This window comes from Mya arenaria, chromosome 12 (genome assembly GCF_026914265.1).
Source record: "Mya arenaria isolate MELC-2E11 chromosome 12, ASM2691426v1".
Classification (NCBI taxonomy): domain Eukaryota; kingdom Metazoa; phylum Mollusca; class Bivalvia; order Myida; family Myidae; genus Mya; species Mya arenaria.
In genome coordinates this window covers 66,366,940-66,390,250 of record NC_069133.1, presented here as the reverse complement: position 1 = coordinate 66,390,250, position 23,311 = coordinate 66,366,940, and the positions used below count along the sequence as shown (strand labels likewise).

The 23,311-nt window shown below is 37.0% G+C and overlaps 1 protein-coding gene across 3 annotated transcripts; it reads left to right on the top strand.

Moving 5' to 3' along the window:
• The first annotated feature begins 477 nt into the window (after positions 1 to 477).
• Positions 478 to 22,357, top strand: LOC128211636 (eukaryotic translation initiation factor 3 subunit A-like). 3 transcript variants are annotated; one of them, XM_052916631.1, is made up of 23 exons: positions 478 to 625; positions 5,382 to 5,572; positions 6,035 to 6,171; positions 6,498 to 6,661; positions 6,858 to 6,916; positions 7,196 to 7,336; positions 8,454 to 8,662; positions 9,037 to 9,208; positions 9,600 to 9,791; positions 10,385 to 10,501; positions 11,800 to 11,985; positions 12,357 to 12,515; positions 12,802 to 13,011; positions 13,341 to 13,445; positions 13,756 to 13,869; positions 14,706 to 14,828; positions 15,390 to 15,543; positions 16,910 to 17,078; positions 19,859 to 19,999; positions 20,177 to 20,730; positions 20,886 to 21,086; positions 21,272 to 21,337; positions 21,772 to 22,357. In XM_052916631.1, exons 1-23 carry the CDS (start codon positions 577 to 579, stop codon positions 21,798 to 21,800), a joined length of 3,642 nt encoding a protein of 1,213 aa, XP_052772591.1. In that variant the 5' UTR covers positions 478 to 576; the 3' UTR covers positions 21,801 to 22,357. The 3 variants fall into 3 exon arrangements, with proteins under 3 accessions (XP_052772591.1, XP_052772590.1, XP_052772589.1); XM_052916630.1 differs by having other exon boundaries at positions 20,156 to 20,730; positions 21,290 to 21,337; XM_052916629.1 differs by having other exon boundaries at positions 20,156 to 20,730.
• The last annotated feature ends 954 nt before the right edge of the window (positions 22,358 to 23,311 follow it).

Sequence of the window (23,311 nt, the reverse complement as noted above, 5' to 3'; positions counted from 1 at the left end):
TTTCAATTGTAATCATTTATGCTTAAATTTTTTTATGTCGGGGGTAAACATAAAAGGAAGAACAATAAACAACTTTGACATAACATAATTTAAAAGGTGCAATTCTAAGTTACTTCATACTCTAGCCGTCCTCAATCTTTTATGCAAAAAACATGAGCATTTGTACTGCATCGCATCTTTCTCTACACCTTTAACACGAATTGCATAAATAGTGTATACCTATAACAAATTGCATAAATTAAGACATAATGTTTATATATTTTATACCATTTTGTTACATATAAAAACAAATAAGATTGTCAAAATCGTGTTATAAACATCAGCAACACAATCCGTTGCCTGGGGCCATAAGTTATGAACCGTGAATTATGAGACCGGATGAGACCGGATTTTACGAGGAGAGACCGGGAAATAGTATCGCCCTTCATTTTGCAATTTTTACAACTGTTTGATATTTTCATTATGAGTGACGTCACAACCCACGTGCCACCGGCAACTCGCCATATCGCGAATAACTGCAATTGTTAATAAAAACATTGAAATATTCATAATTAGCATGCTGTAAGACTCGACATAATGCCGACTTATTTCCAACGACCCGAAAATGCCCTTAAGAGGGCTAATGGTTAGCTTGATTCATTATTTTCTTAAATATTTCTGTTTCACCATTTGCCAGCTGTCAAACATTTTTTTTGATGTGGGTCATCAATGATGATAACATTAAGAATGTTTACTATTGTTTCAATCCCATGTAAAATCGGCATTGATTGTTTTTTTTTATCCTGTTAGTTCTACAATGATTTTAATCTTAACTTACAGAATTGCGAGGGGCTGAGTAGAATTTAAATATTCCAACTGACTAAGCTATCACATTTTGTGAGGGACAATAATCTTCTCATAGTCAAATAGTCATATCAAAGTTAGAGCACTTGATTGTTAAAACTTAATATTTTTCTGATCAGGTTATTCCTACATAATAAAGTTGTAATACTGTACATGAATAAAAATGAATACATTCGTTACCAAGTGCAGACAAATTTTTAAAAAAAAATCCCGCCTTGTCGTTGTATATCTCCCAGTCTCGTCCTTCTACATTTTCCAGGTTTAAGACCTTTCAGGAACATTAGTAGAGCCCCCTTCTTCATTGGTTTTGATTGCATATGCAGAGAACGAAAACTTTTTTTCTTCTCAGGACATAGCAACAGGTAAACACTGAAAGTTTACCTGTCGCACCAATTTTTTACCTGTCGCAATGTTACAAACAGTATTCAGTTACATCAGCCTAAACCTTGATTTAGAACCTCTTATTTAAATAAGTTTTGTAATTTCCCATTATAACAGGTTTAGATCTTGCTTAGATGTGTCCTACTATGATAAATTACAAAAAAGAAGATAAAGGTAAAAAAAAATCAATATTTCGGATCTTCGCATAATTTACCTCCTTGCCTCCCCAAAAAACTCATATCTGGTTTGTCTACCCATGGTGCAGCTAGATCTAACTTTTAATTCATCTTTAAATCAAAGATACAGTACGGTTATAATAATATAACCAATTGTACTACAAGTCAAACTCAGACACAACATTCACAGACAACGCGAAAACTTTTTCTTCTTCACAGGACATTGCGACAGGTAAACACCTTAAGTTTACCTGTCGCAACAAATTTTTACCTGTCGCAATGTTACAAACAGTATTCGGTTACATCAGCTTAAACCTTGATTTTAAGCCTCTTTTTTAAATAAGTTTTGTAAATCCCCATTATAACAGGTTTAGATCTTTTTGGTTAGACTTGTCTTACAGTTCTATAATAAATTACAAAAAGCTAAATATCATGTAAAAAATCAATATTCGGATCTTATGTCATAATTTTTTTCTTCCCTTGCCTCCCAAAAAAACAACTCATATCTGGTTCGTCTACCCATGGAACAGCTAGATCTTACTCTTTTAATTCATCTTTAAAGATACAGCACGGTTATAAAATGTAACGAATTGTACTACAAGTCAAACTCAGGCACAACATTTATGCAAAAACGAAAGTAGATTTCTTGTTATTGGCAAAGTTAAACAGAGCGGAAAGAAAGTCAGCTCGGTATATTAATCATCATATCTAAATTAAAACGATTGCCGGGAACCACTTCGCCGAAAATAAATACATACGGAATTTTGTAATTTCCAAACATTTCCGTAAAATAAAAATATTAGAGTACGAGCTGAAATCGGAACCTTACGCGTTTTATCGGCTTTTACGGAAACATGTCGAAACGGGGTTTACAAATAGTGATACACGGATTAACACGCTGAATAATCATGATATAATAGTTAAAAATAACTCTGAACATTTATTTAGAAACTGAAAGTAAATTTTCCGAAAATTAAACGGTGCTGACTGTAATTTTTCACCGGACATTGTGACCAACCAAAACAAAAGTTTCGCCGGTCAAAATGGAAATATACCGGACATGTCCGACTGTCCGACGGACATTAGCATAGTCTGCATTCATGCAAAAACGAAAGTAGAGTTCTTGTTATTGGCAATGTTAAACAGGGTAGAAAGAGTGTCAGCTCGGTATATTCATCATCATATTTAAATTAACACGATTGCCGGGAACCACTTTGCCGAAACAAATTACGTACAGAATATGTAATTTCCGAACATTTCCGTAAAATTCTGTCTATATCAATAAGTATTAGAGTACAAGCTGGAACAAATAGTGATACACACATCAACATGCTGGATAATCATGATATAATAGTTAAAAATAACTAAACATTTATTTAGAAACTGAAAGTAAATTTTCCAAGATTAAATGGTGCTGTCTGTAATTTTTCACCAGACACTGTGACCGACCAAAACAAAAGTTTCATCGGTCAAAATGGAAATATACCAGACATGTCCAACAGCCATTCGCATTGTCTGCATATGCAGGTCTTTTTCTACTATTACACCCATACTTAAAGCAAAATATATAGAGAGTATGTGGGTGAAAGCCAGCCGCCCAGTTAGCTCAGTTGCTTAGAGCGCAATGCTAGTGTTCCAGTGCAGGGGTCCCCCGGGTTCTAAAAAGTTATCGTCACTTTTTCGCTGGGGGTTAAATGGGCAGTGAAAGGCCTCCTTAAGGGTCCAGAGCAGCGCCTTTCTGGGGGTTCGGAGGGGGCAAAGCTCCCTGAAGCTCATGGGTTTTAGCATTTTAAGTGCCTTAAATTGCATTTAATTAGCACATTGTCGTGCAGAGTATGATATAATATTGTTGAACATGAAGCAAAAGATATAGGCAAATTGTTATTCTATCGACGAGTATAAAAATAAAAATATTGCCAAAAATGAGACATAAACATCAATACGTTAATTTCAGTCAAATGCCTGCATACAAAAGTCTCATAGAATTAAAGAATACAATTATGGTATTATGAGATAAACTTAAAATAAATGGAAACTTAAAAGAAATATACGTTGTCAAACTAAGCCCATACTGTCTGAATAAATTATTGTCTACTCTTTACTCCAACCAACTTATTGGAAGCCTTATCAAATGGGATTTAGTTTTATTTATTTGTAAGCATACCCAATGACTTCTGTTAATCTCTTTAACACTTTTTAAACCCCTAAAATGATGCATTTATAGCAATTACAAATTGCGACAAAACCGAAAGCAAATCTATTTTTAGCGCGTAAACATCATTTCTAAATCTGCATTTCACGTGTCTCTCCGACAACCTAAAATTCTATGATTTGCATTTTTAGAACTAACACGTTAATTACGCAGCAACAAAGCTGTTGAGCTAAATCATAAAATTGTTTGCTATAAGAGACATACTAGCGAAAGGATGGCATTGGTAATCAGTGAAAGCAATAAAATTGGATTTGTGGTCGCACCAGCAGATGCACAGTGACAGAATCGATTATCATGCAGACCGCATGGGCACTGCTTACGTCATTTTAAGAAAATATTTTCTAAAAAAATATCAGTCTCCATCAGTCTCCATAAATTCCCCAAATTTGAAAAGATTTTGTCGCAATTGGCGACAATGGCAATCGCCAGCGGGAACCCTGCAGTGGAATTGGGTTCACTTTTGTATTGATTTTCAGAAATTCTGTTATCAAACAGCTTCTATTAATGTGCTTTAGTTACTACTTTACTCTAGACTTTTGCTGTCTGGCTAATGCTAATTTTGACCACTGGTGTTTTGTCATATTTTGAGTAAGCATTACAAACCACTCAAAAATATGTGAACTGGCCTACTGCATAATTTATATCTTCATGGATGAAAGTTTTCCGGACTGCTCCGGAAGTTCCGAATTTCTTTTCCTTCGTGTAAATCTGTTGAGATTTCAGAGGGGGGTAGGGGGTATAGGCCTACCTCAACCCTGACTTCGACTTTCAAATTGTTGAAATGAAAACGAAAGTAAATTCTAGTGATTCGATCTGTTTAGTGATTTATTTTTAGTAACGATTCGTCATTGCAAGGTGCTCGCTTAGGGTTTTTTACGAAGATAGCCCGGAGCGCTTGCGGCTACGGCCGTAAATAGACTAGCTGGGTTCGACCGTTTCCGCCAATAAGTTCTGAACGGGAAAACCAATCGGGAATGTTCGCGTTTCACAAGACATTGCAGGCGCTTTTTAAACGCCTAGGTAGCGGTGAACTACGATATAATACGACAGTTCTGATTGGCTCGCTGTACGCTGTAGTCCAATAAAATAGCTGGTCTTTAGGCGGTTAGGTGATTCTTTAAAAAAACAGCAACAATATTCTTGTGATAAAAGATCGTTGCAAAAAATATTGAAAATGACCCTGGAAAAGAATTAGAGGCGTGTAACTGTGAATGTGTTCCAGTCTTTTTTTCTGAATTAAATTGTTGAACAATGTGCTAGACCTTGTGAAATTAAATTAAAATAGTAATCTTCCTACTCTTAACCAATGATCAATGGTGATATCATGCATTTTTTGCATGTGCATAATATATTATGTTGATATCAATTACATGGACACAAGAATAAAAATGTTGCTAAATAAAATTTTGAAGGTTATGTTTCATTTTAAATCTACATCAAAGAGTATGTTTATGGTACATGTATATCCATGAACAAGAGCTGTTTACAGAAAATCATGCATTTTCTGCATGATAATAAGTCAGTTTCTTTGGCAATCATATAATCCTGGAAAAGCACTGTACAAGCACTCAAAACCACTAATTCCCAGGTGCTTCAGGGGGGGCTCCCAGCTAAATTTTCAGGATTCTCAAGATTTCCAACTTTCACCCATGTGTCTTAATTTTAATCCTTACTTCATGTATTTGCTTACTATTTGTACTATTTCTGCTGTTTACAACCATCAATCTGGTTATTATTATAATATACACTGACAGTGTTTTAATTTGCAGAGTTCATTGATGTTGGAAAGAAGCAGCGAGCTCTGGACGCTCTATACGATGTCATCAAGAGCAAGAAGCACCGGACTTGGCAGAAAATCCATGAACCTATCATGGAGAAATACCTTGAGCTGTGTGTGGAGCTGCGGAAATCACACATTGCTAAAGAGGGGCTCTACCAGTACAAGAATATCTGTCAGCAGGTTTGTTCTTACAGGGTCTATTCTTTAGTGATGATCAGAACATAGTGTACATGTAGTTTAGAATTTATTTAGTGAATGCTCTGGAAAAGTGTCAAGTCATTTTGTTTGACAGTATCAAAATATTTGTCAGGCCAAAAGTAACATGATGATTACTATTTATATCTTCTATTATTAAGACCCATGTTGCAGTCTGTGCCGAGTGTGGTCTTGTAACAATTATTATGGACCAAAATGTTTCAAGTTAAAAAATTCTTTCCTGCGATTTAAGATGCAGTGTGTGAACATCTTGAAGATAAAATGAATAATTATTAAAAGATGTTTTTGTGTTTGTCTATGTAGTCTTTCACTCGAGGCTTTCATTCTATATATATTTTAGAATAAAGTGATATGTGTACAAAACAGACACCATATAAATAAATTAAACCAAACGAAAGAACAATTATAATAAAAATTCTCTTCTAGGTGAATATCAAGTCTCTTGAGGATGTTGTAAGAAGGTACATCCATCTGGCAGAGTCAAAGACTGAAGAAGCTAGGCTGGAGTCTCACCAGGTGGTCATAGATGTGGATGACCTTGAAATGCCTGACACTCCAGAGAGGTGCAACATTCATATTCAGTCGACATAACACTTAATACTTTACCGGACAATTATCCAGACCAATATAATAGTTATCATGATGTTTTGTCATTAAGTAGCTATTATGAGCCATTCAGTGTCCCAGTATGACTCCACAAACTGTTCAATGCTGCACTGACCAAATGTTTCATAGACAGATCTACCTAAATGATTAAACATCAAATCCTATTATTTGTAAGTCTCAAGTCTATGAATGAAAGCACTTGGCATATTCCTTGGTAATGCAGACTTGATTGAGCATTTTAAACCTTTTTTCTGTATGAATGTGTGTAATTGTGATATTTTAGCCTGTTGCTGAAGGCTGTGAGCGGTGAAGACACGCAGGACCGGACAGACCGGGCCATTCTCACGCCGTGGGTCAAGTTCTTGTGGGAGTCATACAGGCAGTGCCTCGATCTCCTCCGTAATAACTCTAAGGTCGAGAAACTCTACCAGGACATTGCCCAACAAGGTACCCATTGGCATAAATAATCGTTTGAGTTATTGCATTAAATCACATCATGGAAATCCTTGTGGTAAACAGGACCATAACTTCATAAAGATGATTTGGTTTCTGTCTGGCCTGGTTGGTGGATAACTAAGTACATATCCAAACAAATCCTAGTACATATCAATCCAAACAAATCCTAGTTTATGTATTATTTCAGCTTTCAAGTTCTGTCTGAAGTATGCAAGAAAAACAGAGTTCAGAAAGCTTTGTGACAATGTAAGTATGTCATGTCTTGATTAGATACATGGTTACATAAAGCAGATAAAAGGAATTAATTAAACACTTCTGTAGTTAATCATTTACTTTTGTTCTTATTTTGATATTTTAACTGCACTATCTAGCAAACTCTGAACTTACGTTGGCACACTTCAAGTCAGCTTTGGCTTATGTTCAATCTGTGTCTGAGCGTAAGGTTTCCAGCATATTGAAGTCAAACAAAAGACAAAGTTTTATAGCATTACAACTGAAGCTGACTATGTTCATGTATGTTTGAAGCTGCGTACCCACCTGGGTCATGTGCACAAGCACCAGCACCAGCAGACTGCCATCAACTTGAACAACCCCGATTCCCAGGCCATGCACCTTGAGACGCGCCTCGCTCAGCTTGACTCCGCTATACAGATGGAGCTCTGGCAGGTATTAACAAAGGGCTTGTACTTGTTTGTTTTGAATCCTAGTCCAAACAATGTTACAAGTTAGTGTTATAATTTTCTTCAGTGAATGAAGATGTTTTGCTGTAAGCTGCCCTGTTTTGAATGCATGGATGTAAAGGATGGATACTTAAAACTTTAAATCATTAATGTAATACAAGGCTGAAGTTTAACAGAGTATTTGCATCTAAATTAAAGCTATTATCTCTATGATAACAAAACTATTTCAACCCTGTTTTGGCTTGTTTGTGGATTGTCAGTTAACTTGCCGAACTATACAATGTGAATGTCCGTCGGACAGTTGGACATGTCCATATATTTCCATTTTGACCGACGAAACTTCTTCTGGAAAACTATCAAATAGAAACTGAAAGTAAATTTTTAGAAAATTTAACAGTGCTGACTGTAATTTTTCATCGGAAATTTTCAGTGTGTATACCATGAGATAAATTGTATCATAAATGCTATGTCAGAAGGCAATATTTTGCTTCGAATGAAGACTAAACAAAGATAACCACTATTTCTTCACCATTTTTAATGAAACAAAGCGCAGTTTATGCTGCTTAAAGAACCCCGCCTTCGCTTTATTATTGAAGTTGGATAAGGTATTTGGTTTCATCAAACACTTCGACACAACTGTTTTCAAAATAATGTTTTGACAGTGCTCTGTCGGGCGGTCTTATTGTGAAATGGTTTTTGGAAGTGTTTTAAGAAACTAAGCTCTCAATCAAACTCTGGTAAATGACTTAAAAATCCGAAATATTGATGATTGTATCCTGATGTTTAGATTCCTATTTTTGATTTATAACAGTTGGACACATCTACCAAGAAAATCTATATGCTATAGCAGGAAATTACAAAACTTATTGAGATAATAAGAGGCTTAAAATTAAGCTAAATTAAGTTAAAGGCGGATGTAATTGAATACTGTATGAAACATTGCGATAGGTAAAAATTAGTTGCAACAGCCAAACTTTTAGTGTTTACCTGTCGCAATGTCCTATGAAGAAAATTCTTGTCTGCCAAACAAGGGCATTTTTTAAAAATATTACTAACGACCAGATACATCAGTACACTACATATGTGAAATGTACATTGAACAGGAGGCCTTTAAGGCAGTTGAGGACATTCATGGCCTTATCTCCCTGTCAAAGAAGAGCCCGCGCCCGTCACTGATGGCAAACTACTACAGTAAGCTGGGTCTGGTCTTCTGGAAGTCTGGTAACACCCTGTTTCATGCGGCTACACTCACCAAACTCTTCCATCTCTCCAAGGATCAGCGCAAGAACCTCTCACAGGAGGAACTACAGAAGTAGGTTACCTTCTATTGTATGATCATAAAAAATACTTCACCCATAGATTTTGTTAGGGTTATTTGTGCTTTTGTTGTCTATATGTCACAAATTTGAGGCAATGTCTTTCAAAATAAGATGTCAACATTGTGTGAATATTTCTCCTCCTTTCTGCCATTATGAGGACATTCCATTGAATCATATTTTGCTCACCTCTCCTGGCAAAGAAAGCAAACATGTATGTTATCAAAATGGTATTTGCTCGCCATAGGAAAACTATTTTTTTATAATGACTAATAATAACTTGAATAATGGTTAGTGCTTTGTCATCATAAACCTATCATATATGCATTTTATTTTCTACTTTATAAATTGTTCTTGTTATTTCAACCAGAATGGCATCCCGTGTCCTGTGTGCGACACTGGCTATCCCGATCCCAGCCGCCCGAAGTGCCATTGACACCCTGCTTGAGATGGGGGAGGAAACAGCCGAGAAACAGAGACGTCTGGCCGCTCTTCTGATGCTTACCAGCCCACCCAAACGACAGGGACTGGTCAATGACTTGGTATGTACAGTGTGTGAGGGGTTTTAGGGGTTTTGAATGCTCTTAAGCTCTGAATTCGATGAAAAACAAGAACTCAAGTAATCGGGCATTTGTCCATGACATGGTTTGATGTATGTTCTGGGAGTGTGTGTGTCAACTGCTAGACTTGAATGTTTTATGTTCATCCTTGCATGTATTACATTACAAATACCATACAGGCATTGTTCTGTTCTCAATCCCTATGCACAACATTCCCTTGCATCTTTTGAAGGTAGGTTTTAAGTTTGACACAAGGCTCCAAGTCAGAACACCCTTCGTAGAAGCTGTCAAAACAGTCATTAGAGAGAAGATTTATGTACATTCATGGCTATTGAGTATTTTACTGAAATGTTGATGCTCATCTTCACTGTAGGCTAAGCACAACCTGATGCAGTATGTGTACCCGGAACTGAAATGCCTGTACAACATCCTAGAGATGGACTTCCACCCCCTTAAGCTGTATGAGAAGGTTAAGCCCTGCATGGACTACATCACCTCCAACGAGGACCTGTGTCAATATGTGCCTGCCCTAGAGGACATAATTGTCACTCGGGTTCTTAAACAGGTACGTAAGTGAACATCTAATATGCACAGAATTTACAGGTTGTTGTATTATAACTGCCATCAGTGAAATTTTGTGTCACAAGTGTCAGATTGCACATTGTGTTGATAATGACATAGAAAGTTTCCTTTGTCAGTAAATCAATAAAAACAATTTATTTTCAAATTTTTGTTTTGGTTCATCAAAAAACAAACTTAATGAAAATATACAGTGATTTTTTTTGGAATTATTTTTGCCCCCTTTGCCTTGCAAATTGGGAAAAAAACTTGACTTTGGGAAAAGTACAAAATCAGGCCAAAATAGCTAATATAATAGTTAATATATGTGTTCTAACTTTTTATGCATACATTATGCTGTGAAAGAGTAAATAAAAAGTGTTTTTTTATTCATAAATGTTATCTCCATTAATCAAATTGGGAAAAAAATATAAAGTTTGGGAAAAATGGACATTTTTTTCGCAATGGGAAAGAAGCTTTTAGAAGGCAGTAAATTGCACCAAAAAAAATCACTGACATATGTGAGCAACTTTGAAACAGATCTTCCTTCTGAAGCATTATAAAGAGTGGTTACAATTTCATGATATATTCAAAAACCAGGTTGCCCAGGTGTACCAGACCATTCAGATGTCGAGGTTCGCTGCCCTAGTTCCCTTTGCTACCAGCTTCCGTCTCGAGAGACTCATTGTGAACGCAGCCAGGCAGCTAGAGCTGCAGGTATTGTTATATTACAGGATTTTTCACTTTCTTCAGAGGAATAACTTGGTAAAAAATCCCAATTGAAAACCGTTATTTGACAAAATTATTAGATATTTGTGTCCACTCAAAATAGTTTGTAAACAACATGGAATCATTATTTGTTCTGATTTTATACATGTGTTTGTTTCTAATAGTATGTCATTGTCCATTGTTTTAAATAAATGAGCGAGAATCTTCTAAGTTGGAAGTGTTTTTGCATTTAAAAAAGGCCACGATTCGTCCCAAATTTGTGTAAAAAACATTTATCAGAGAAAGCCACTGTTGTAATACATACTTGGGGATACCTAAATTGTGATGTTTACGTGTGTTTATTCAGAACAGTTTTGATGCCCCCGAAAGTGGGCATATTAAAATCGCACCGTCCGTCCGTCCGGCTCTGTAACTTTCCCTTGTAAGGAGAGATTTTAAAATAACTTGCCACATGTGTTCCACATACCAAGACGACGTGTTGCGTGCAAGACCCGTGTCCCTACCTCAAAGGTCAAGGTCACACTTAGTGTTTATTCACAATGGAGTGCTGCATATAAGGACATAGAGTATAGGTTGTCGTGTCCGGGCTGTAACTTTCTCTTATATGGACAGATTTTAAAATACTTTGCCACATGTGTTCCACATACCAAGACGACGTGTCGCATGCAAGACCCGTGTCCCTACCTTAAAGGTCAAGGTCACACTTAGTGTTCATTCACAATGGAGTGCTGCATATAAGGACATAGAGTATAGGTTGTCGTGTCTGGGCTGTTACTTTCCCTTGTATGGACAGATTTTAAAATCACTTGCTACATGTGTTCCACATACCAAGACGACGTGTCATATGCAAGACCCATGTCCCTACCTCTAAGGTGAAAGATACACTAAGTATTTATTCACAAGGGAATTCTGAATATAAGGACATAACAGTGTAGGTTGTCAAGTATGGGTGGTATTTTTTTATGTTCAGAGGCAATTTAAAATAACTTGCCATATGTATTTGACACGTAAAGGCAAGATCAACTTTTCATGTACTGACCTTGTTCATAGGTCAATGTCACGTTCCGGGGCATTCGTCACATACTGTGACAGCTCTTGTTGAAAGTTGATTTCTTAACAGGAAATGTGCATGTGTCTTGATTTCTGTTTTGATGTGTGGAAATAATTCTGAGTAACGGCCATACAATTCTTGATGTCAATAAAAGCTAGGAGGATAATTTGGAGACGTTATATAAGTACTCCTGTCCAAATAATGCTGTAATTACGCATGGTACTATTTTCCCCAGGTTCGCATTGACCATCGGAACCACTCACTCAGTTTTGGCACTGACCTGGGAGTGTCTCAGAAGGAGGAGGTTCCTGAGGGCCCGTACATCCAGCGCATGCCAAGTGAGGTGATCAGAATGCAGCTGACGCACTTCGCCATGGCTCTCAAGTACGCAGTGAAGACTATACAGCCTAGAGACCAGAATGTGAGTATTTGTGAGGTTATATGGCTGCTAGTTAAGGGAATGATTGTTTCAAGTGCTGGTGCTCATGAATATTAACACTCTACTGTTGGGGCATTTTTTTGAATGTCTGAAACATTATAAAGGGATATACCCGGCAGGCAAACATCAAACATTAATTGAATAAAAAGGCACACTAGTTGAGATTAACATATCAATAGGCTTAAAAATTAAATTCAAACTTTAGTGTGCTTTAATGAATATAAATTGCAGTACCTGTTGGTATAAAGCATTTTTAGAATTTTACGTATTTGGATACATTTTTCCTTCAATTATACACAGATGTTTACACAGAAATTAAAAGTTGATTTACTGACTGTCCTATCTATTTGCAGCAACTGCTGGCTCAGCTCCAGGTTCAGAAGGAGGAGCTCAAGTCTCAGATTATGAATAACTACAAGCTCACGTCCAAGAAGGAGCACTCGAGAATTCTGCAGAGACGTATCACCATTGAACAGCGCAAGGAACAGCTGGAACACATGAATGATCAGAGGGTAAGACTCTCATGGGGATTCATCATTTCTTTGCAATACTTGATTTTACATCAATAATATGTGATGCAAAATGAAGTAGAATTGCAGGCTTCAAAATTTTCAAAATCCACTTTGAAATGCTTGAAATTTGAAAAGAAAAAAGATTTGTGTTTAAGCAGAAAAATTCCAATCATATGGTTTGTTCAATGAATGTGTTTGCCAGTAGGGTGTAACAGGCAATGCTAGAAGGAAAGCCTGTTTAACATGTGAACTGGTATCAACAATATTCTCTGATTCTGTGTGGTAGGAGAGAGAGGAGCATGAGCAGCAGGAGTCGGTGAAGCGTAAGGCATTCGAGGCAGAGAAGGTGCGGCTGGAGTCTGAGGCCAAGGAACGGGAGAGGCAGCGCCAACTTGAGGAACAGAGGAGTATACAAAAGAAGCACGCTTTAGAGAGGATTGAACAACTCAAAAAGTCTGAGCTTGGCGCGAGGGTCGTACAGAATATTGATGAAGAGGTATGTGTTGTTGGGTGTTAATTGGCTGGAGTAAGTTAAACTGTTTTGTTTATTTGAGATAATTTGAAGATTTTAAATACTTAAATAACTTTAGTAGGCTTATGATTTAAAAAGGCTTTCTTAATTAAGTGCTTGAAATCCTACGAATTTACCTCAGTAATCAATGCAGTAGCCGAAATGGTTTGAGACAAGGTCGAAATTTGTAAGCATATAGAAATATTGAAAGATGTCCACAGTTTAAACTGATACTAAAATAAAAAACAGATCTTGTTAGACTTAGACTTTGTATATATGTATAAAAATGCTAACTCATACATTCCTCATTCTAGGACTTGGCTAAGATGGATGTGGACGATATCATGGCTAAGCAAGTTGAACAGCTGGAGCGGGAAAAGAAAGAACTACAGGAGAGGCTCAGAAACCAGGAGAAAAAGGTTCGCATTGTGTTTGTCTTGCAGTATTAAAAATCCTTAACTTAAATCTGATCACTAGCCCTAAAAACGTAAACGATTTTTGGTAAAATATATACAGGCATGTTTATCATAGAATACAAGCAAAAAAGGCTGTTTTACTAGGTTTTTAATTTTTGGCTCTGCAAATTTGTTATCTCTTGAATACGGTAAGGACTGGGATTTTTTGTTTTTGAGTGTTAAATTTCAGAAACTTTATATTAAGAATCACTATTTTATTTAAAAATGACTGCAAATCATTCAAGTTGAAATTGTGTAATTCTATAATCATCAGGTTGACCATCTTGCCCGAGCCAAGCGTTCGAAGGAAATCCCTCTACTTGAGAAACAGTTTGACGATGACGGGATCCGTTCTCGAGAATTTTGGGAACAACAGGAGGAAGACAGGGTATGATGTCACTCATAATGGGACATAAAGGACTGGCTATAAAATAATCAAGTGATAGGTGTACTTTAATGTGGATATTGATGAAGGTTTATCAGCTTCAAAAAAGTATTTCCTGTAAATCAAATGAAGTACCAAAATGCTGGTATTTAACCTGGTTTAATAACAATATGAAAAATTAAAACTTAATGATTGTTTCATCAAGTTCTATTTTTATTGCTTGGCTATTTCCTTCTCTAGTTTAAACTGTAAAAAGAAACCATCTTCATTCTTGCACTAGAAGAATGTAAATATCTAGGATATGTGCTGAATTTTGGATTAATATCAATGATTCATGATTTATTATTTACAGAGTGGTCACAGAAAGCTATTGATTTTGCTTTAAGTGAAACAGCTAGGGAACCAATGTTGATAGGAGCAGTTAAAATGTCCAAATTTAATGAGAAATAATCTCTCTCAAAGATATAAGATGAAATATTGGGGGGCGGGGTTGTAGCCAGATTGATTTTGTGTTGACAGTGTTTCTTTGCCGACAAATTGTTTCTTTGCTTAGATTATTACTTTGTTGTCTGATGGGTTTTGTTGTTTGACAGATTGTCTCTTCGCCGACAAATTGTTTCTTTGCTTAGATTATTACTTTGTTGTCAGATGGGTTTTGTTGTTTGACAGATTGTTTCTTTGCTGACAGATTGTTTCCTTGTTTGTCAGATAGTTTCTTTGTTGGCATTTTTTTCTTGTTGACAGATTATTTCTTTTTTAACAGATTATTTCCTTGTTAACAGATTGTTTGTTTGTTGACATATTGTGTCTTTGCTGACAGATTGTTTCTTTGTTGACAGATAAAGAAACTGGAGGAGGAGCATGAGCTCCAGATCTCGACACGTGACCGTATGACGAGGATGAAGAAAGATGCCATGGACTTCCTGTCTCAACTGAAAGACCGCAGGAAGAAACAATACAAGGTAGGAATATGATATCAGTAGAACAGGTCCATTTTGAACAATTAAATTCTAAGTGAAAACCATACAATGGTTATAGTATAAGATTGCATTAATTTCACCAAGTGAGCTCCAAAAGTTACATCACAAGAGGCCACGAGTGAAGTATTTATTTTTGGTGTTGAAGAAATGAAGTATTGCAATCTTAAGTACACTGAAACACTTTTCCTTTTTATGGTAATATATATATCAAACGAAATTTTAATTGCTGATTTCATAAAAGCATTTAAAATTTTATTCCAAATGTAAGGTCATTTTGTTAATAACAAAGTTGTGTTCAAGATGTAAAATTTCAAAAGGATGAAAAATATCAAATTGATATTTTCACTGTTAGCAATAGTGAAAATAGAATATTAGTACATATAAACCTTATTGGAATGACTACAGTTGACATACTCCTGATCGCTAACAGTGTAACTCGCCCTTTCTTCATTTCTATCTTCTTTCCTATTGTATTTGTGATGATTCCTCCTTTCTTTAAGTAGAGCTATAAATCATATCTCTGAGTTTGTGCTACATTTTTAGGAGAAGCAGTCGGCGTTTGACAAGAAGCTGGTTGAGGAGCGTCGTGCCCGCCTGGCAGCTAGGAAGGAACAGCGCAAGGAGGAAAGGAGGAAGAAATGGTACAAGGAGAAGGAAGAAGCTGAACAGAAGGCACGGGATGAGGCGTTGATACGAGGTGGGTGATACAGGGGTGAGGGAGGAGGTGTTAAAATAAGCTGGATGGTACAAGGGATTAATTAGTCAGTTCATTGGAAACAATTGATTGGTACAGAGGATGAGGCATAGAAACAAGATTGATGGTGTAGGTTATGTGTCACTGAAACATATAAGATGGAACAGGGGAAAAGGTATCGAAATGATTTGGATGGTACGGGGGATGAGGCATCAAATCAGGTGAGGTGGTACATAGCAAAAGGCATTGAAAAGATCTGGCTGGTACGGGGGATGAGGCATTGAAGTGAGTTGACCGGTAAAGGGTGTACAGGTGCACAAGTTGTAGGATAGACATGTTATAATAAAGAGTTGTATGTAGTGCTAGTCAGAGTGCCATCTACTATTTAAGAGAGAGAAGGAAAAAAAGTAACAAAAGGGAATATTTGGCTCTTCAGTGAGGAGAAAGTGAATGTGTGTTATCACATGAAACAGAGTACTTGTGTTATCTCATGTAACAGAGTACTGGAAAACATTTGAGACACACTTGACATTTGTCTGACGTCTATAGTTTAAGCAGGACTTTTTCCTCTTATGTAGGGGATTTTTAGGAAACATATAAATACTCAAAGTATTTGTTATGTTTGATATAAATGTATAACAGGATGAGACTTCAACATTTTTTTTTTTTAATTGACATACAATTTTGACATGCTCAATTAGACATTATTTAGATACCGAGTTATAACTAAACAAATGGTGGTGTAATCTTCCTTGCTGAAACTTCCAAGTCAGTGTCAATATCTGAATCACATTCAGTCTTCATCATTCACCACTGATGTGTCTTTTTGCATATTTGCTGCTTCACTTATGTGCTCTATCTTAACTTGAATGTAGTAAGATAACTCGGCACTGTCACCTGTTGCATTTTAATTCATTTTCATTACATTGATCAGATATCTATAAAAGTGCCGTAGTTTTAAATGAATTAGGCAAGACTCGTTTAAGATGCAAAGTAGGTTGAAGTGCCGTTTTCAGGAAATGCCAGGAAGATGCATTTTAGTTTGATCTTTGTGTGCATGTACACTTCACAGATGTGGTATATAAATATCCATATACGAGATATTTTTATTTTGGCTATCAGTTTGACACTGACAAAATATTGGACAATTATGTTTTTGGTTCTTTGAAGATATGATTGACAGTTTAAAAATCTGCTGGCAATATCTGACAATTCAACACGTTTTTGTGCACACTGTGTTCTAATTGGATATGTGCCAAGAAAAGGGGGTTCAATGAGTCCTATATTGATTTTGAAAAATAAGTGTTTCCATATAGATATTCATGGTACATAGATTGCAAAACAAGCCATTATAGTTGTTATTTAACAGAACGTGAGGAGAAGGAGCGTGCGGAGGTTGAAAAGCGTGAACAAGAGGAGCGAGAGTATGAGGAAAAGATGGCACGTCTCCAGGAGATAGAAGAGAAGAAAAGACAGCGTGAACGTGAGATTGAGGAACGCAGGGCAGAGGAGATAAAGAGGGAGGTTGATACCAAGAGGTAAGGCCCAAATATGTTACAATAGCATGACATGTATCCATGGACCTAGCCATTATTTGCTTTCCATGCTTGAGTTGTTAACACTAGGTCAATACTTTTATGGAAGATTTATTGAACTCAGCACAGGCTGTGTGTTTGGTTTTCCTGGATCATGTTTAAGGAATGTTTTAATTTTGAATTAAGAAATACTTATATTTTTAGATATCTTAGTTCTGATTTTTTTTAAGTACAACAGTAAAACTGATATCTCTAGGATGCCAGGGTCCAGGCTTAAACCTCGAAGGAACCAATGTTTCAAATGACCCAATTTCCCTGGCTGTTGTGAAGTGTCTCTCAGTGAATTTTAAGTTTGAGGTCATCAACCCGAATGATCGACACCGATAATGTATTCTGTTGGAGAAATTGCTCATATGTTTAAAGGCTGTTCGTTTTTAGCTCTACTATTCGATGAATAAGGAGGGCTATACTACTCGCCCCTACGTCGGCGTCTGGTTAAAGTTTTAGGGCAAGTTGGGATTTTCACTTATAAGTCCAATACCCTTCATTCAATCGACTTAATACTTCACATAGTTGTTCAGGGCCATCACATAATGAGGTTAGATAACTCCTTATTATCCTTTATACAAATTATGGCCCCTGATTGACTATGGAACTTCGGTTAAAGTTTTAGGGCAGGTTGGTTTATTTATTAATAACTTCTATAACCTTTGTTCAATTGCCTTAATACTTCACACAGTTGTTCAGGACCATCACACAATGAGGTTACATAACTCTATATTGTCCTTAATACAAGTTATGGCACCTGATTGACTTAGGTTAAAGTTTTAGGGCAGGTTAAAGTTTTAGGGCAAGTTGGAATTTTCACTTTTTAAGTCCAATACCCTTCATTCAATTGACTTAATACTTCACACAGTTGTTCAGGGCCATCACATAATGAGGTTAGATAACTCCATATTATCCTTTATACAAATTATGGCCCCTGATTGACTATGGAACTTAGGTTGAAGTTTTAGGGCAGGTTGGGATATTTATTGATAACTTTTATACCCTTCATTCAATTTACTTAATACTTCACACAATTGTTCAGGACCATCACACAATGAGGTTACATAACTCCATATTATCCTTAATACAAGTTATGGCCCCTGATTGACTTAGGTTAAAGTTTTAGGGCAAGTTGAGATTTTAATAAAATAACTTCTATACCCTTCATTCAATGCACTTAATACTTTGCAGAATTATTGACGACCATCTTACAACAAGGAACTTAACTCCATTTTAACCCTTAATACAAATATGGCCCTTGTATGATTTATTTTTATTTTTATTTTAATTTCTTTTGAAAGGCACATTTTTATATTCTTAACCACATTTTCATAAAGGGAAAAGAAGTTATTTGAATGACTTGCGTCATTGTTCAGGCGGGATGGTGGGAGGGCAGCATCAAAGTCACCTTATGTATCGAATAATTTTAGCTAGGATTGACATAAAGAAACCAAACTTGGTATATACGAAGAGTTTATAGAGACCTTTTATGGGAATGCCTTTGAGGCCCCTATGATCAAGGTCAAGGTTACTATTAGTTGAAAAAGGTCTGGTATTGAATAACTTAAGTAAGGGTCTACATATTGTGACCAAACTTGGTATATAGTAAGAGTTTATAGAGATCTTTCCTAAAATTGTGTTTTGGGCCCCGATAGTTATGGTCTAGGTCAAGGTCACTGTTGCTAAAAATAGAAATATGGTTAGTACTGAATGACTCAAGTAAGGGTTGACATAGTGTGACCAAACTTGGTATATAGGACAAGTTTATGCAGAGCTTTCATGGATTGCCTTTTGGCCCCCTAGGGTCAAGGTAACTGTTACTAAAAATAAATTACTGTTTCAGTTATGGTTGACATACTGTGATTAAACTTGATATGGAGGAAGAGTTTATGGAGGACTTCCATGGGATTGTGTTTGGGGCCCTTAGGATCAAGGTCACTGTTCCAAAAAATAGAATAAAGCAGTTGAAACTGAATCTCTTCTGCCAATAATTAAAAACCTGGTTTTGTCACATTGCGATTCTTGTTTACTTTTTAATTTGATTGTTTTATTGCTTTTGACAGGCACATATTACATCATTATTGTATTCACTTCAAAGTCAAAGTGGCGTAGTTGAGCACGCTGTCTTACGACAGCTCTTGTCTAAATGTAAAAATGTAAAAAAACAACTAATCAGTGAATAGATATCAAAGCTTCTTTTTTTGATACAACACATTTTTTAAACAAGTAACATTGAAATTTGACTGCATTTTATAATCATAATTATCTTTTAAAATGCCCTTATAAACAAATAGCGGTTATCTGTAAACAGTGATAAACGTTTCACACCTTATCAAATTTCCTTTGAACAGTCATTGCAATTTTTACAACTTTTGAAAAAACTTTTACACATAGCAATTCTGTTTATTTTGTAACACGCTTTCGGGAAAAAGTGTGAAATAATGACCTCGAGTGATTCATAAGGTTTTGTGCATGATTTATGTATTTGAGACAGGCTATTGTGCTTGACTCCTTAACTTATTTAGGTTTAAATGCATCATTGGTATACTTTATATGGAAATAGAAGGAAAAATGTTAGGGACTAAGCTTCAGCCTCGAGGGACCGCTAGTTCTAGAACGACCGCTGGTTCGAATGACCGCAGTTTTACTGTATTGCTGTTAATCTCATTGTTGTCTAAGTTCATTTTCATCTATAATAACAAGTTTGTAACTTTCTATTCCATTAATTTCTCCAGCCGGAGTGATAGAGGCACGCCAGGCCGCGATCGAGGTCCGGGAGAGGAGCAGCCCAACCAGCGCTGGAAGCCCACTGGTCAGACTAGCTGGCGGGAGAGGGAGCAGCAGAAACATGATAGCTGGAAGAAAGATACAGCCAGGTAGGATAGTCAGTCTAGATGCATGAATATAAGCAAGCACATGGCTGATCAAATATGTCTTTGAGAAATCTGCAGTTCACTCTTTTATTAATAAACATTTGAATCGAATGATTTTTGTGCAGGGCAAGTTATTACACATGTAGAATTATGTTTTAGCCCGTTAAATTCTGATGACAGGGATGAAATACCAGATGTGCGTGGTCCACCAGAGAGGCGCGTAGAACCTCCTAGTGACCGGTTTGCCAGGCCAGGACCTGACCGGGATGATAGAGACAGTATGCGTGGTGATGATCGTCGTGATGATGTGGGTTGGAGAAGAGGTCCGCCAAGTGACGACCGTGCTCCACCTACCCGTGATTCCTGGAGGGACAAGGAGGCGGCAGCTTCCAGGGATCGAAGGTTTGACAACAGAGACATACGATTGGATAAGGATGAGATGAGCAGAATGGAACGTGAGCGCAGTGAGAGGGACCAGTCCGGGCCGCCCAGGGACGCAGGAAGGAGATGGGGTGCAGACAAGGATGGGGATAGGTGGCGCCGGGATGATGGGCCCCCCAGGAGAGATGATGGACCTCCTATGAGAAGAGATGATGGGCCACCCATGAGGAGAGATGATGGACCTATGCGGAGAGATGATGGGCCCCCTTCAAGGAGAGATGACGGACCACCTATGAGGCGGGATGCTGGTCGTGGGGACAGTTGGAGGGAGAGTGGAGGCGGAGTTGGAGGAGGTAAGATTGTCCCATTATTATATGTATAGCATTGCAGCAAGATAACATTTATCTATTTATTTAAAAGTACCATAGGTAACTTGCAGTACCTTACAATTCATTGTGGATAACATTCACAAGTAAAAAGCTGTAATAATAATTGCTTGTACCTAAAGGAAGCAGCTGGCGTGACCGGGAGAGGGACAGGGGCGGTGATCGTGGAGGTGATCGTGGTGGCGATCGTGGTGGGGACCGAGGTGGTGGAGGTGGAGCCTGGCGCCGTGGGGAAGACCGGGCACCCCGTGATGATGACCGGGGAGCGCGAGATGACCGTAGACCGCCTCCGCCACGGGACGACAGAGATGCATGGAGGAAAGGTATAGCCAATCTTCATGCTGCATGCATGAGGTGTTGTTATATTTGAATAAATTCTAAAAATAGAGAATAAATGAGTATGGTTGGTGATTTTAAATTTACTTAAATTTCATGCTATTCAATTGTAAATAATGGAAGTATAACAATTGTGAAAACTTTCTTAACCCACGTGTATGTGGTTTGACAGAAGCCACTTCTGTTTCAGATGGCCCACCCAGAGATAAACCCAGGGACAGACCTCCTCCCTCGCAAGGTAACACATGCCATTTTCACTAGTTTATCGAAATCCATCTGTCTTGCAAATTTTTGAAAGTTTTTCATTACGCAATACAGATGATAGAGATATTCTTAACATGGGAGTATGAATCAGGTCCTATCATTTATTGATAATTCAAGCAGCAACGCTAGTTGAATTGCATTTCTACGTCAACTGCAAGAAGCGTAGGAGCATTAGGGTGCCTTCCATTGTGGTGCGCCGGTAGTAGAATTGCCTTTATGTAATGATTTTATATTTATAAAAGATATGTAATACATCTGGATGTAATAAGAAATGAAACAGTTAAACTACTGTAAAATTATGTTATATTAGCTAATGTTGGACTTAGAATAAGTATTAAAATCAGGTTTTCAATTGTTGTATTTATGGTTATGTGCAATTATTTTACCTCCAATTTCCTTCTTCTTCAGATGAGGAATGGACAACTGTGAGGCGCTAAGGGGGAGTCCCACCTTTCAGTGGAAAATATCCAGCTGTTAAATAAGGATTATGTTGTCACTTGGACTAGTGTTGCATTTGTATCCAATTATAGTGTTTTGTTTTTTTTCACATTTATTAATAATTATGTTTATATAATGTTTTCCATCTGACAGGTGAATTCAAACCCAATCATGAATCAAAAATGTGTGTTTCAATATTCAACGCCACAGATATGGGAGTTGATGTTGTGCTGGCCATTTGGCCGTTTGTCTGGATGTATGTCGTTCAATTTGTCAGTTAATATCCCAAACTCAATTTTTATAAACTTTCACAGGAATCATTAATAGCATGCCTTTTGGGCGCCTTTTCGTCCGCATGTTCTGCTCGGCTTAAATTTTCAGAAATCTTGCTCTTCAATTCCTTACCTTCAGTGCACCTAATGATCAGTTCTTCCACACCGGAATCTTATTCATTTGTCTTCTTTTGACTGCATTTAATGGTGTTTATTCTATATAAAAACTTAGAAATGCCTTCATTGTGAAATAATAATCACAGGAATAAAAATGTGTACAGGAATATTCAGTTTTTTTCCTTTTTATAAGCTCACCAGAACTCGAAAGGTTGAGCTATTGTGTCGCTCACTGTCCGTCCTCAACAATTTCCTTGAAACATCGCTCTAACCGCTGGGTCAATTTCAACCAAACTTCACATGACCCAAACTTCCAGATTCCTTCAAACAAGTGGTTCAATGCTGAATTCTGGCTGCCATGAAAGCCTAAAGCAAAAACTTAAATATCCTCAGAAACTGCTGATGAGCCTTTACCAAAGCTCTTTATGCCATGTTGGTTTCTAAAACAACTGCTGTCGGGGTAAGGTGTAGTTTTCTACATGTCAAATAACTAAGCTAACAGTGCCGAGATATGTACTGTCTTGATTCGCGAAGTGGCCTGTAACCATTACTTTCCTCAACAATCTTCGATATCAATATCAACAACTAACTGCCTTGGAAACCATTTTATTTTAAAGACCAATCACTTAGCAGCCGCTTACTTCCCTAGCAACAGTCTTATTCCCTTTAAAACATAGAAAATGTTTCCCTAACAACAGTGTGTGTATATCATGTGATGAATTACGTCATAAATCCTACGTCAGAAGGCAATATTTTGCTTCGAATGAAGCCTTTAAACAAAGATAACTTCACTATTTCTTCATCATTTTAAATGAAACACAGCGCAGTCTACGCCGCTTACGGAGCACAGCCTTTGGTCTTTAACTAGAGTTTGATTGAGAGTTTAGTTTCTTAAAACACCGACAAACCTTTTCACAATACGCCCGTCTGACGGAGCACTGTCAAAACAATATTTTGGAATTGGGTTTGTTTAAGTGTTTGATGAAACTTATCACCTTATAAAACTCCGGTAATACAACGAAGGGGGTTGGGCTCCTCAAGCGGCATAGACTGCCCTTTGTCTCATTTAAAATGATGTAGTAAAAGAAAAGTAATCTTTGATTTAAGTTTTCATTTTAATA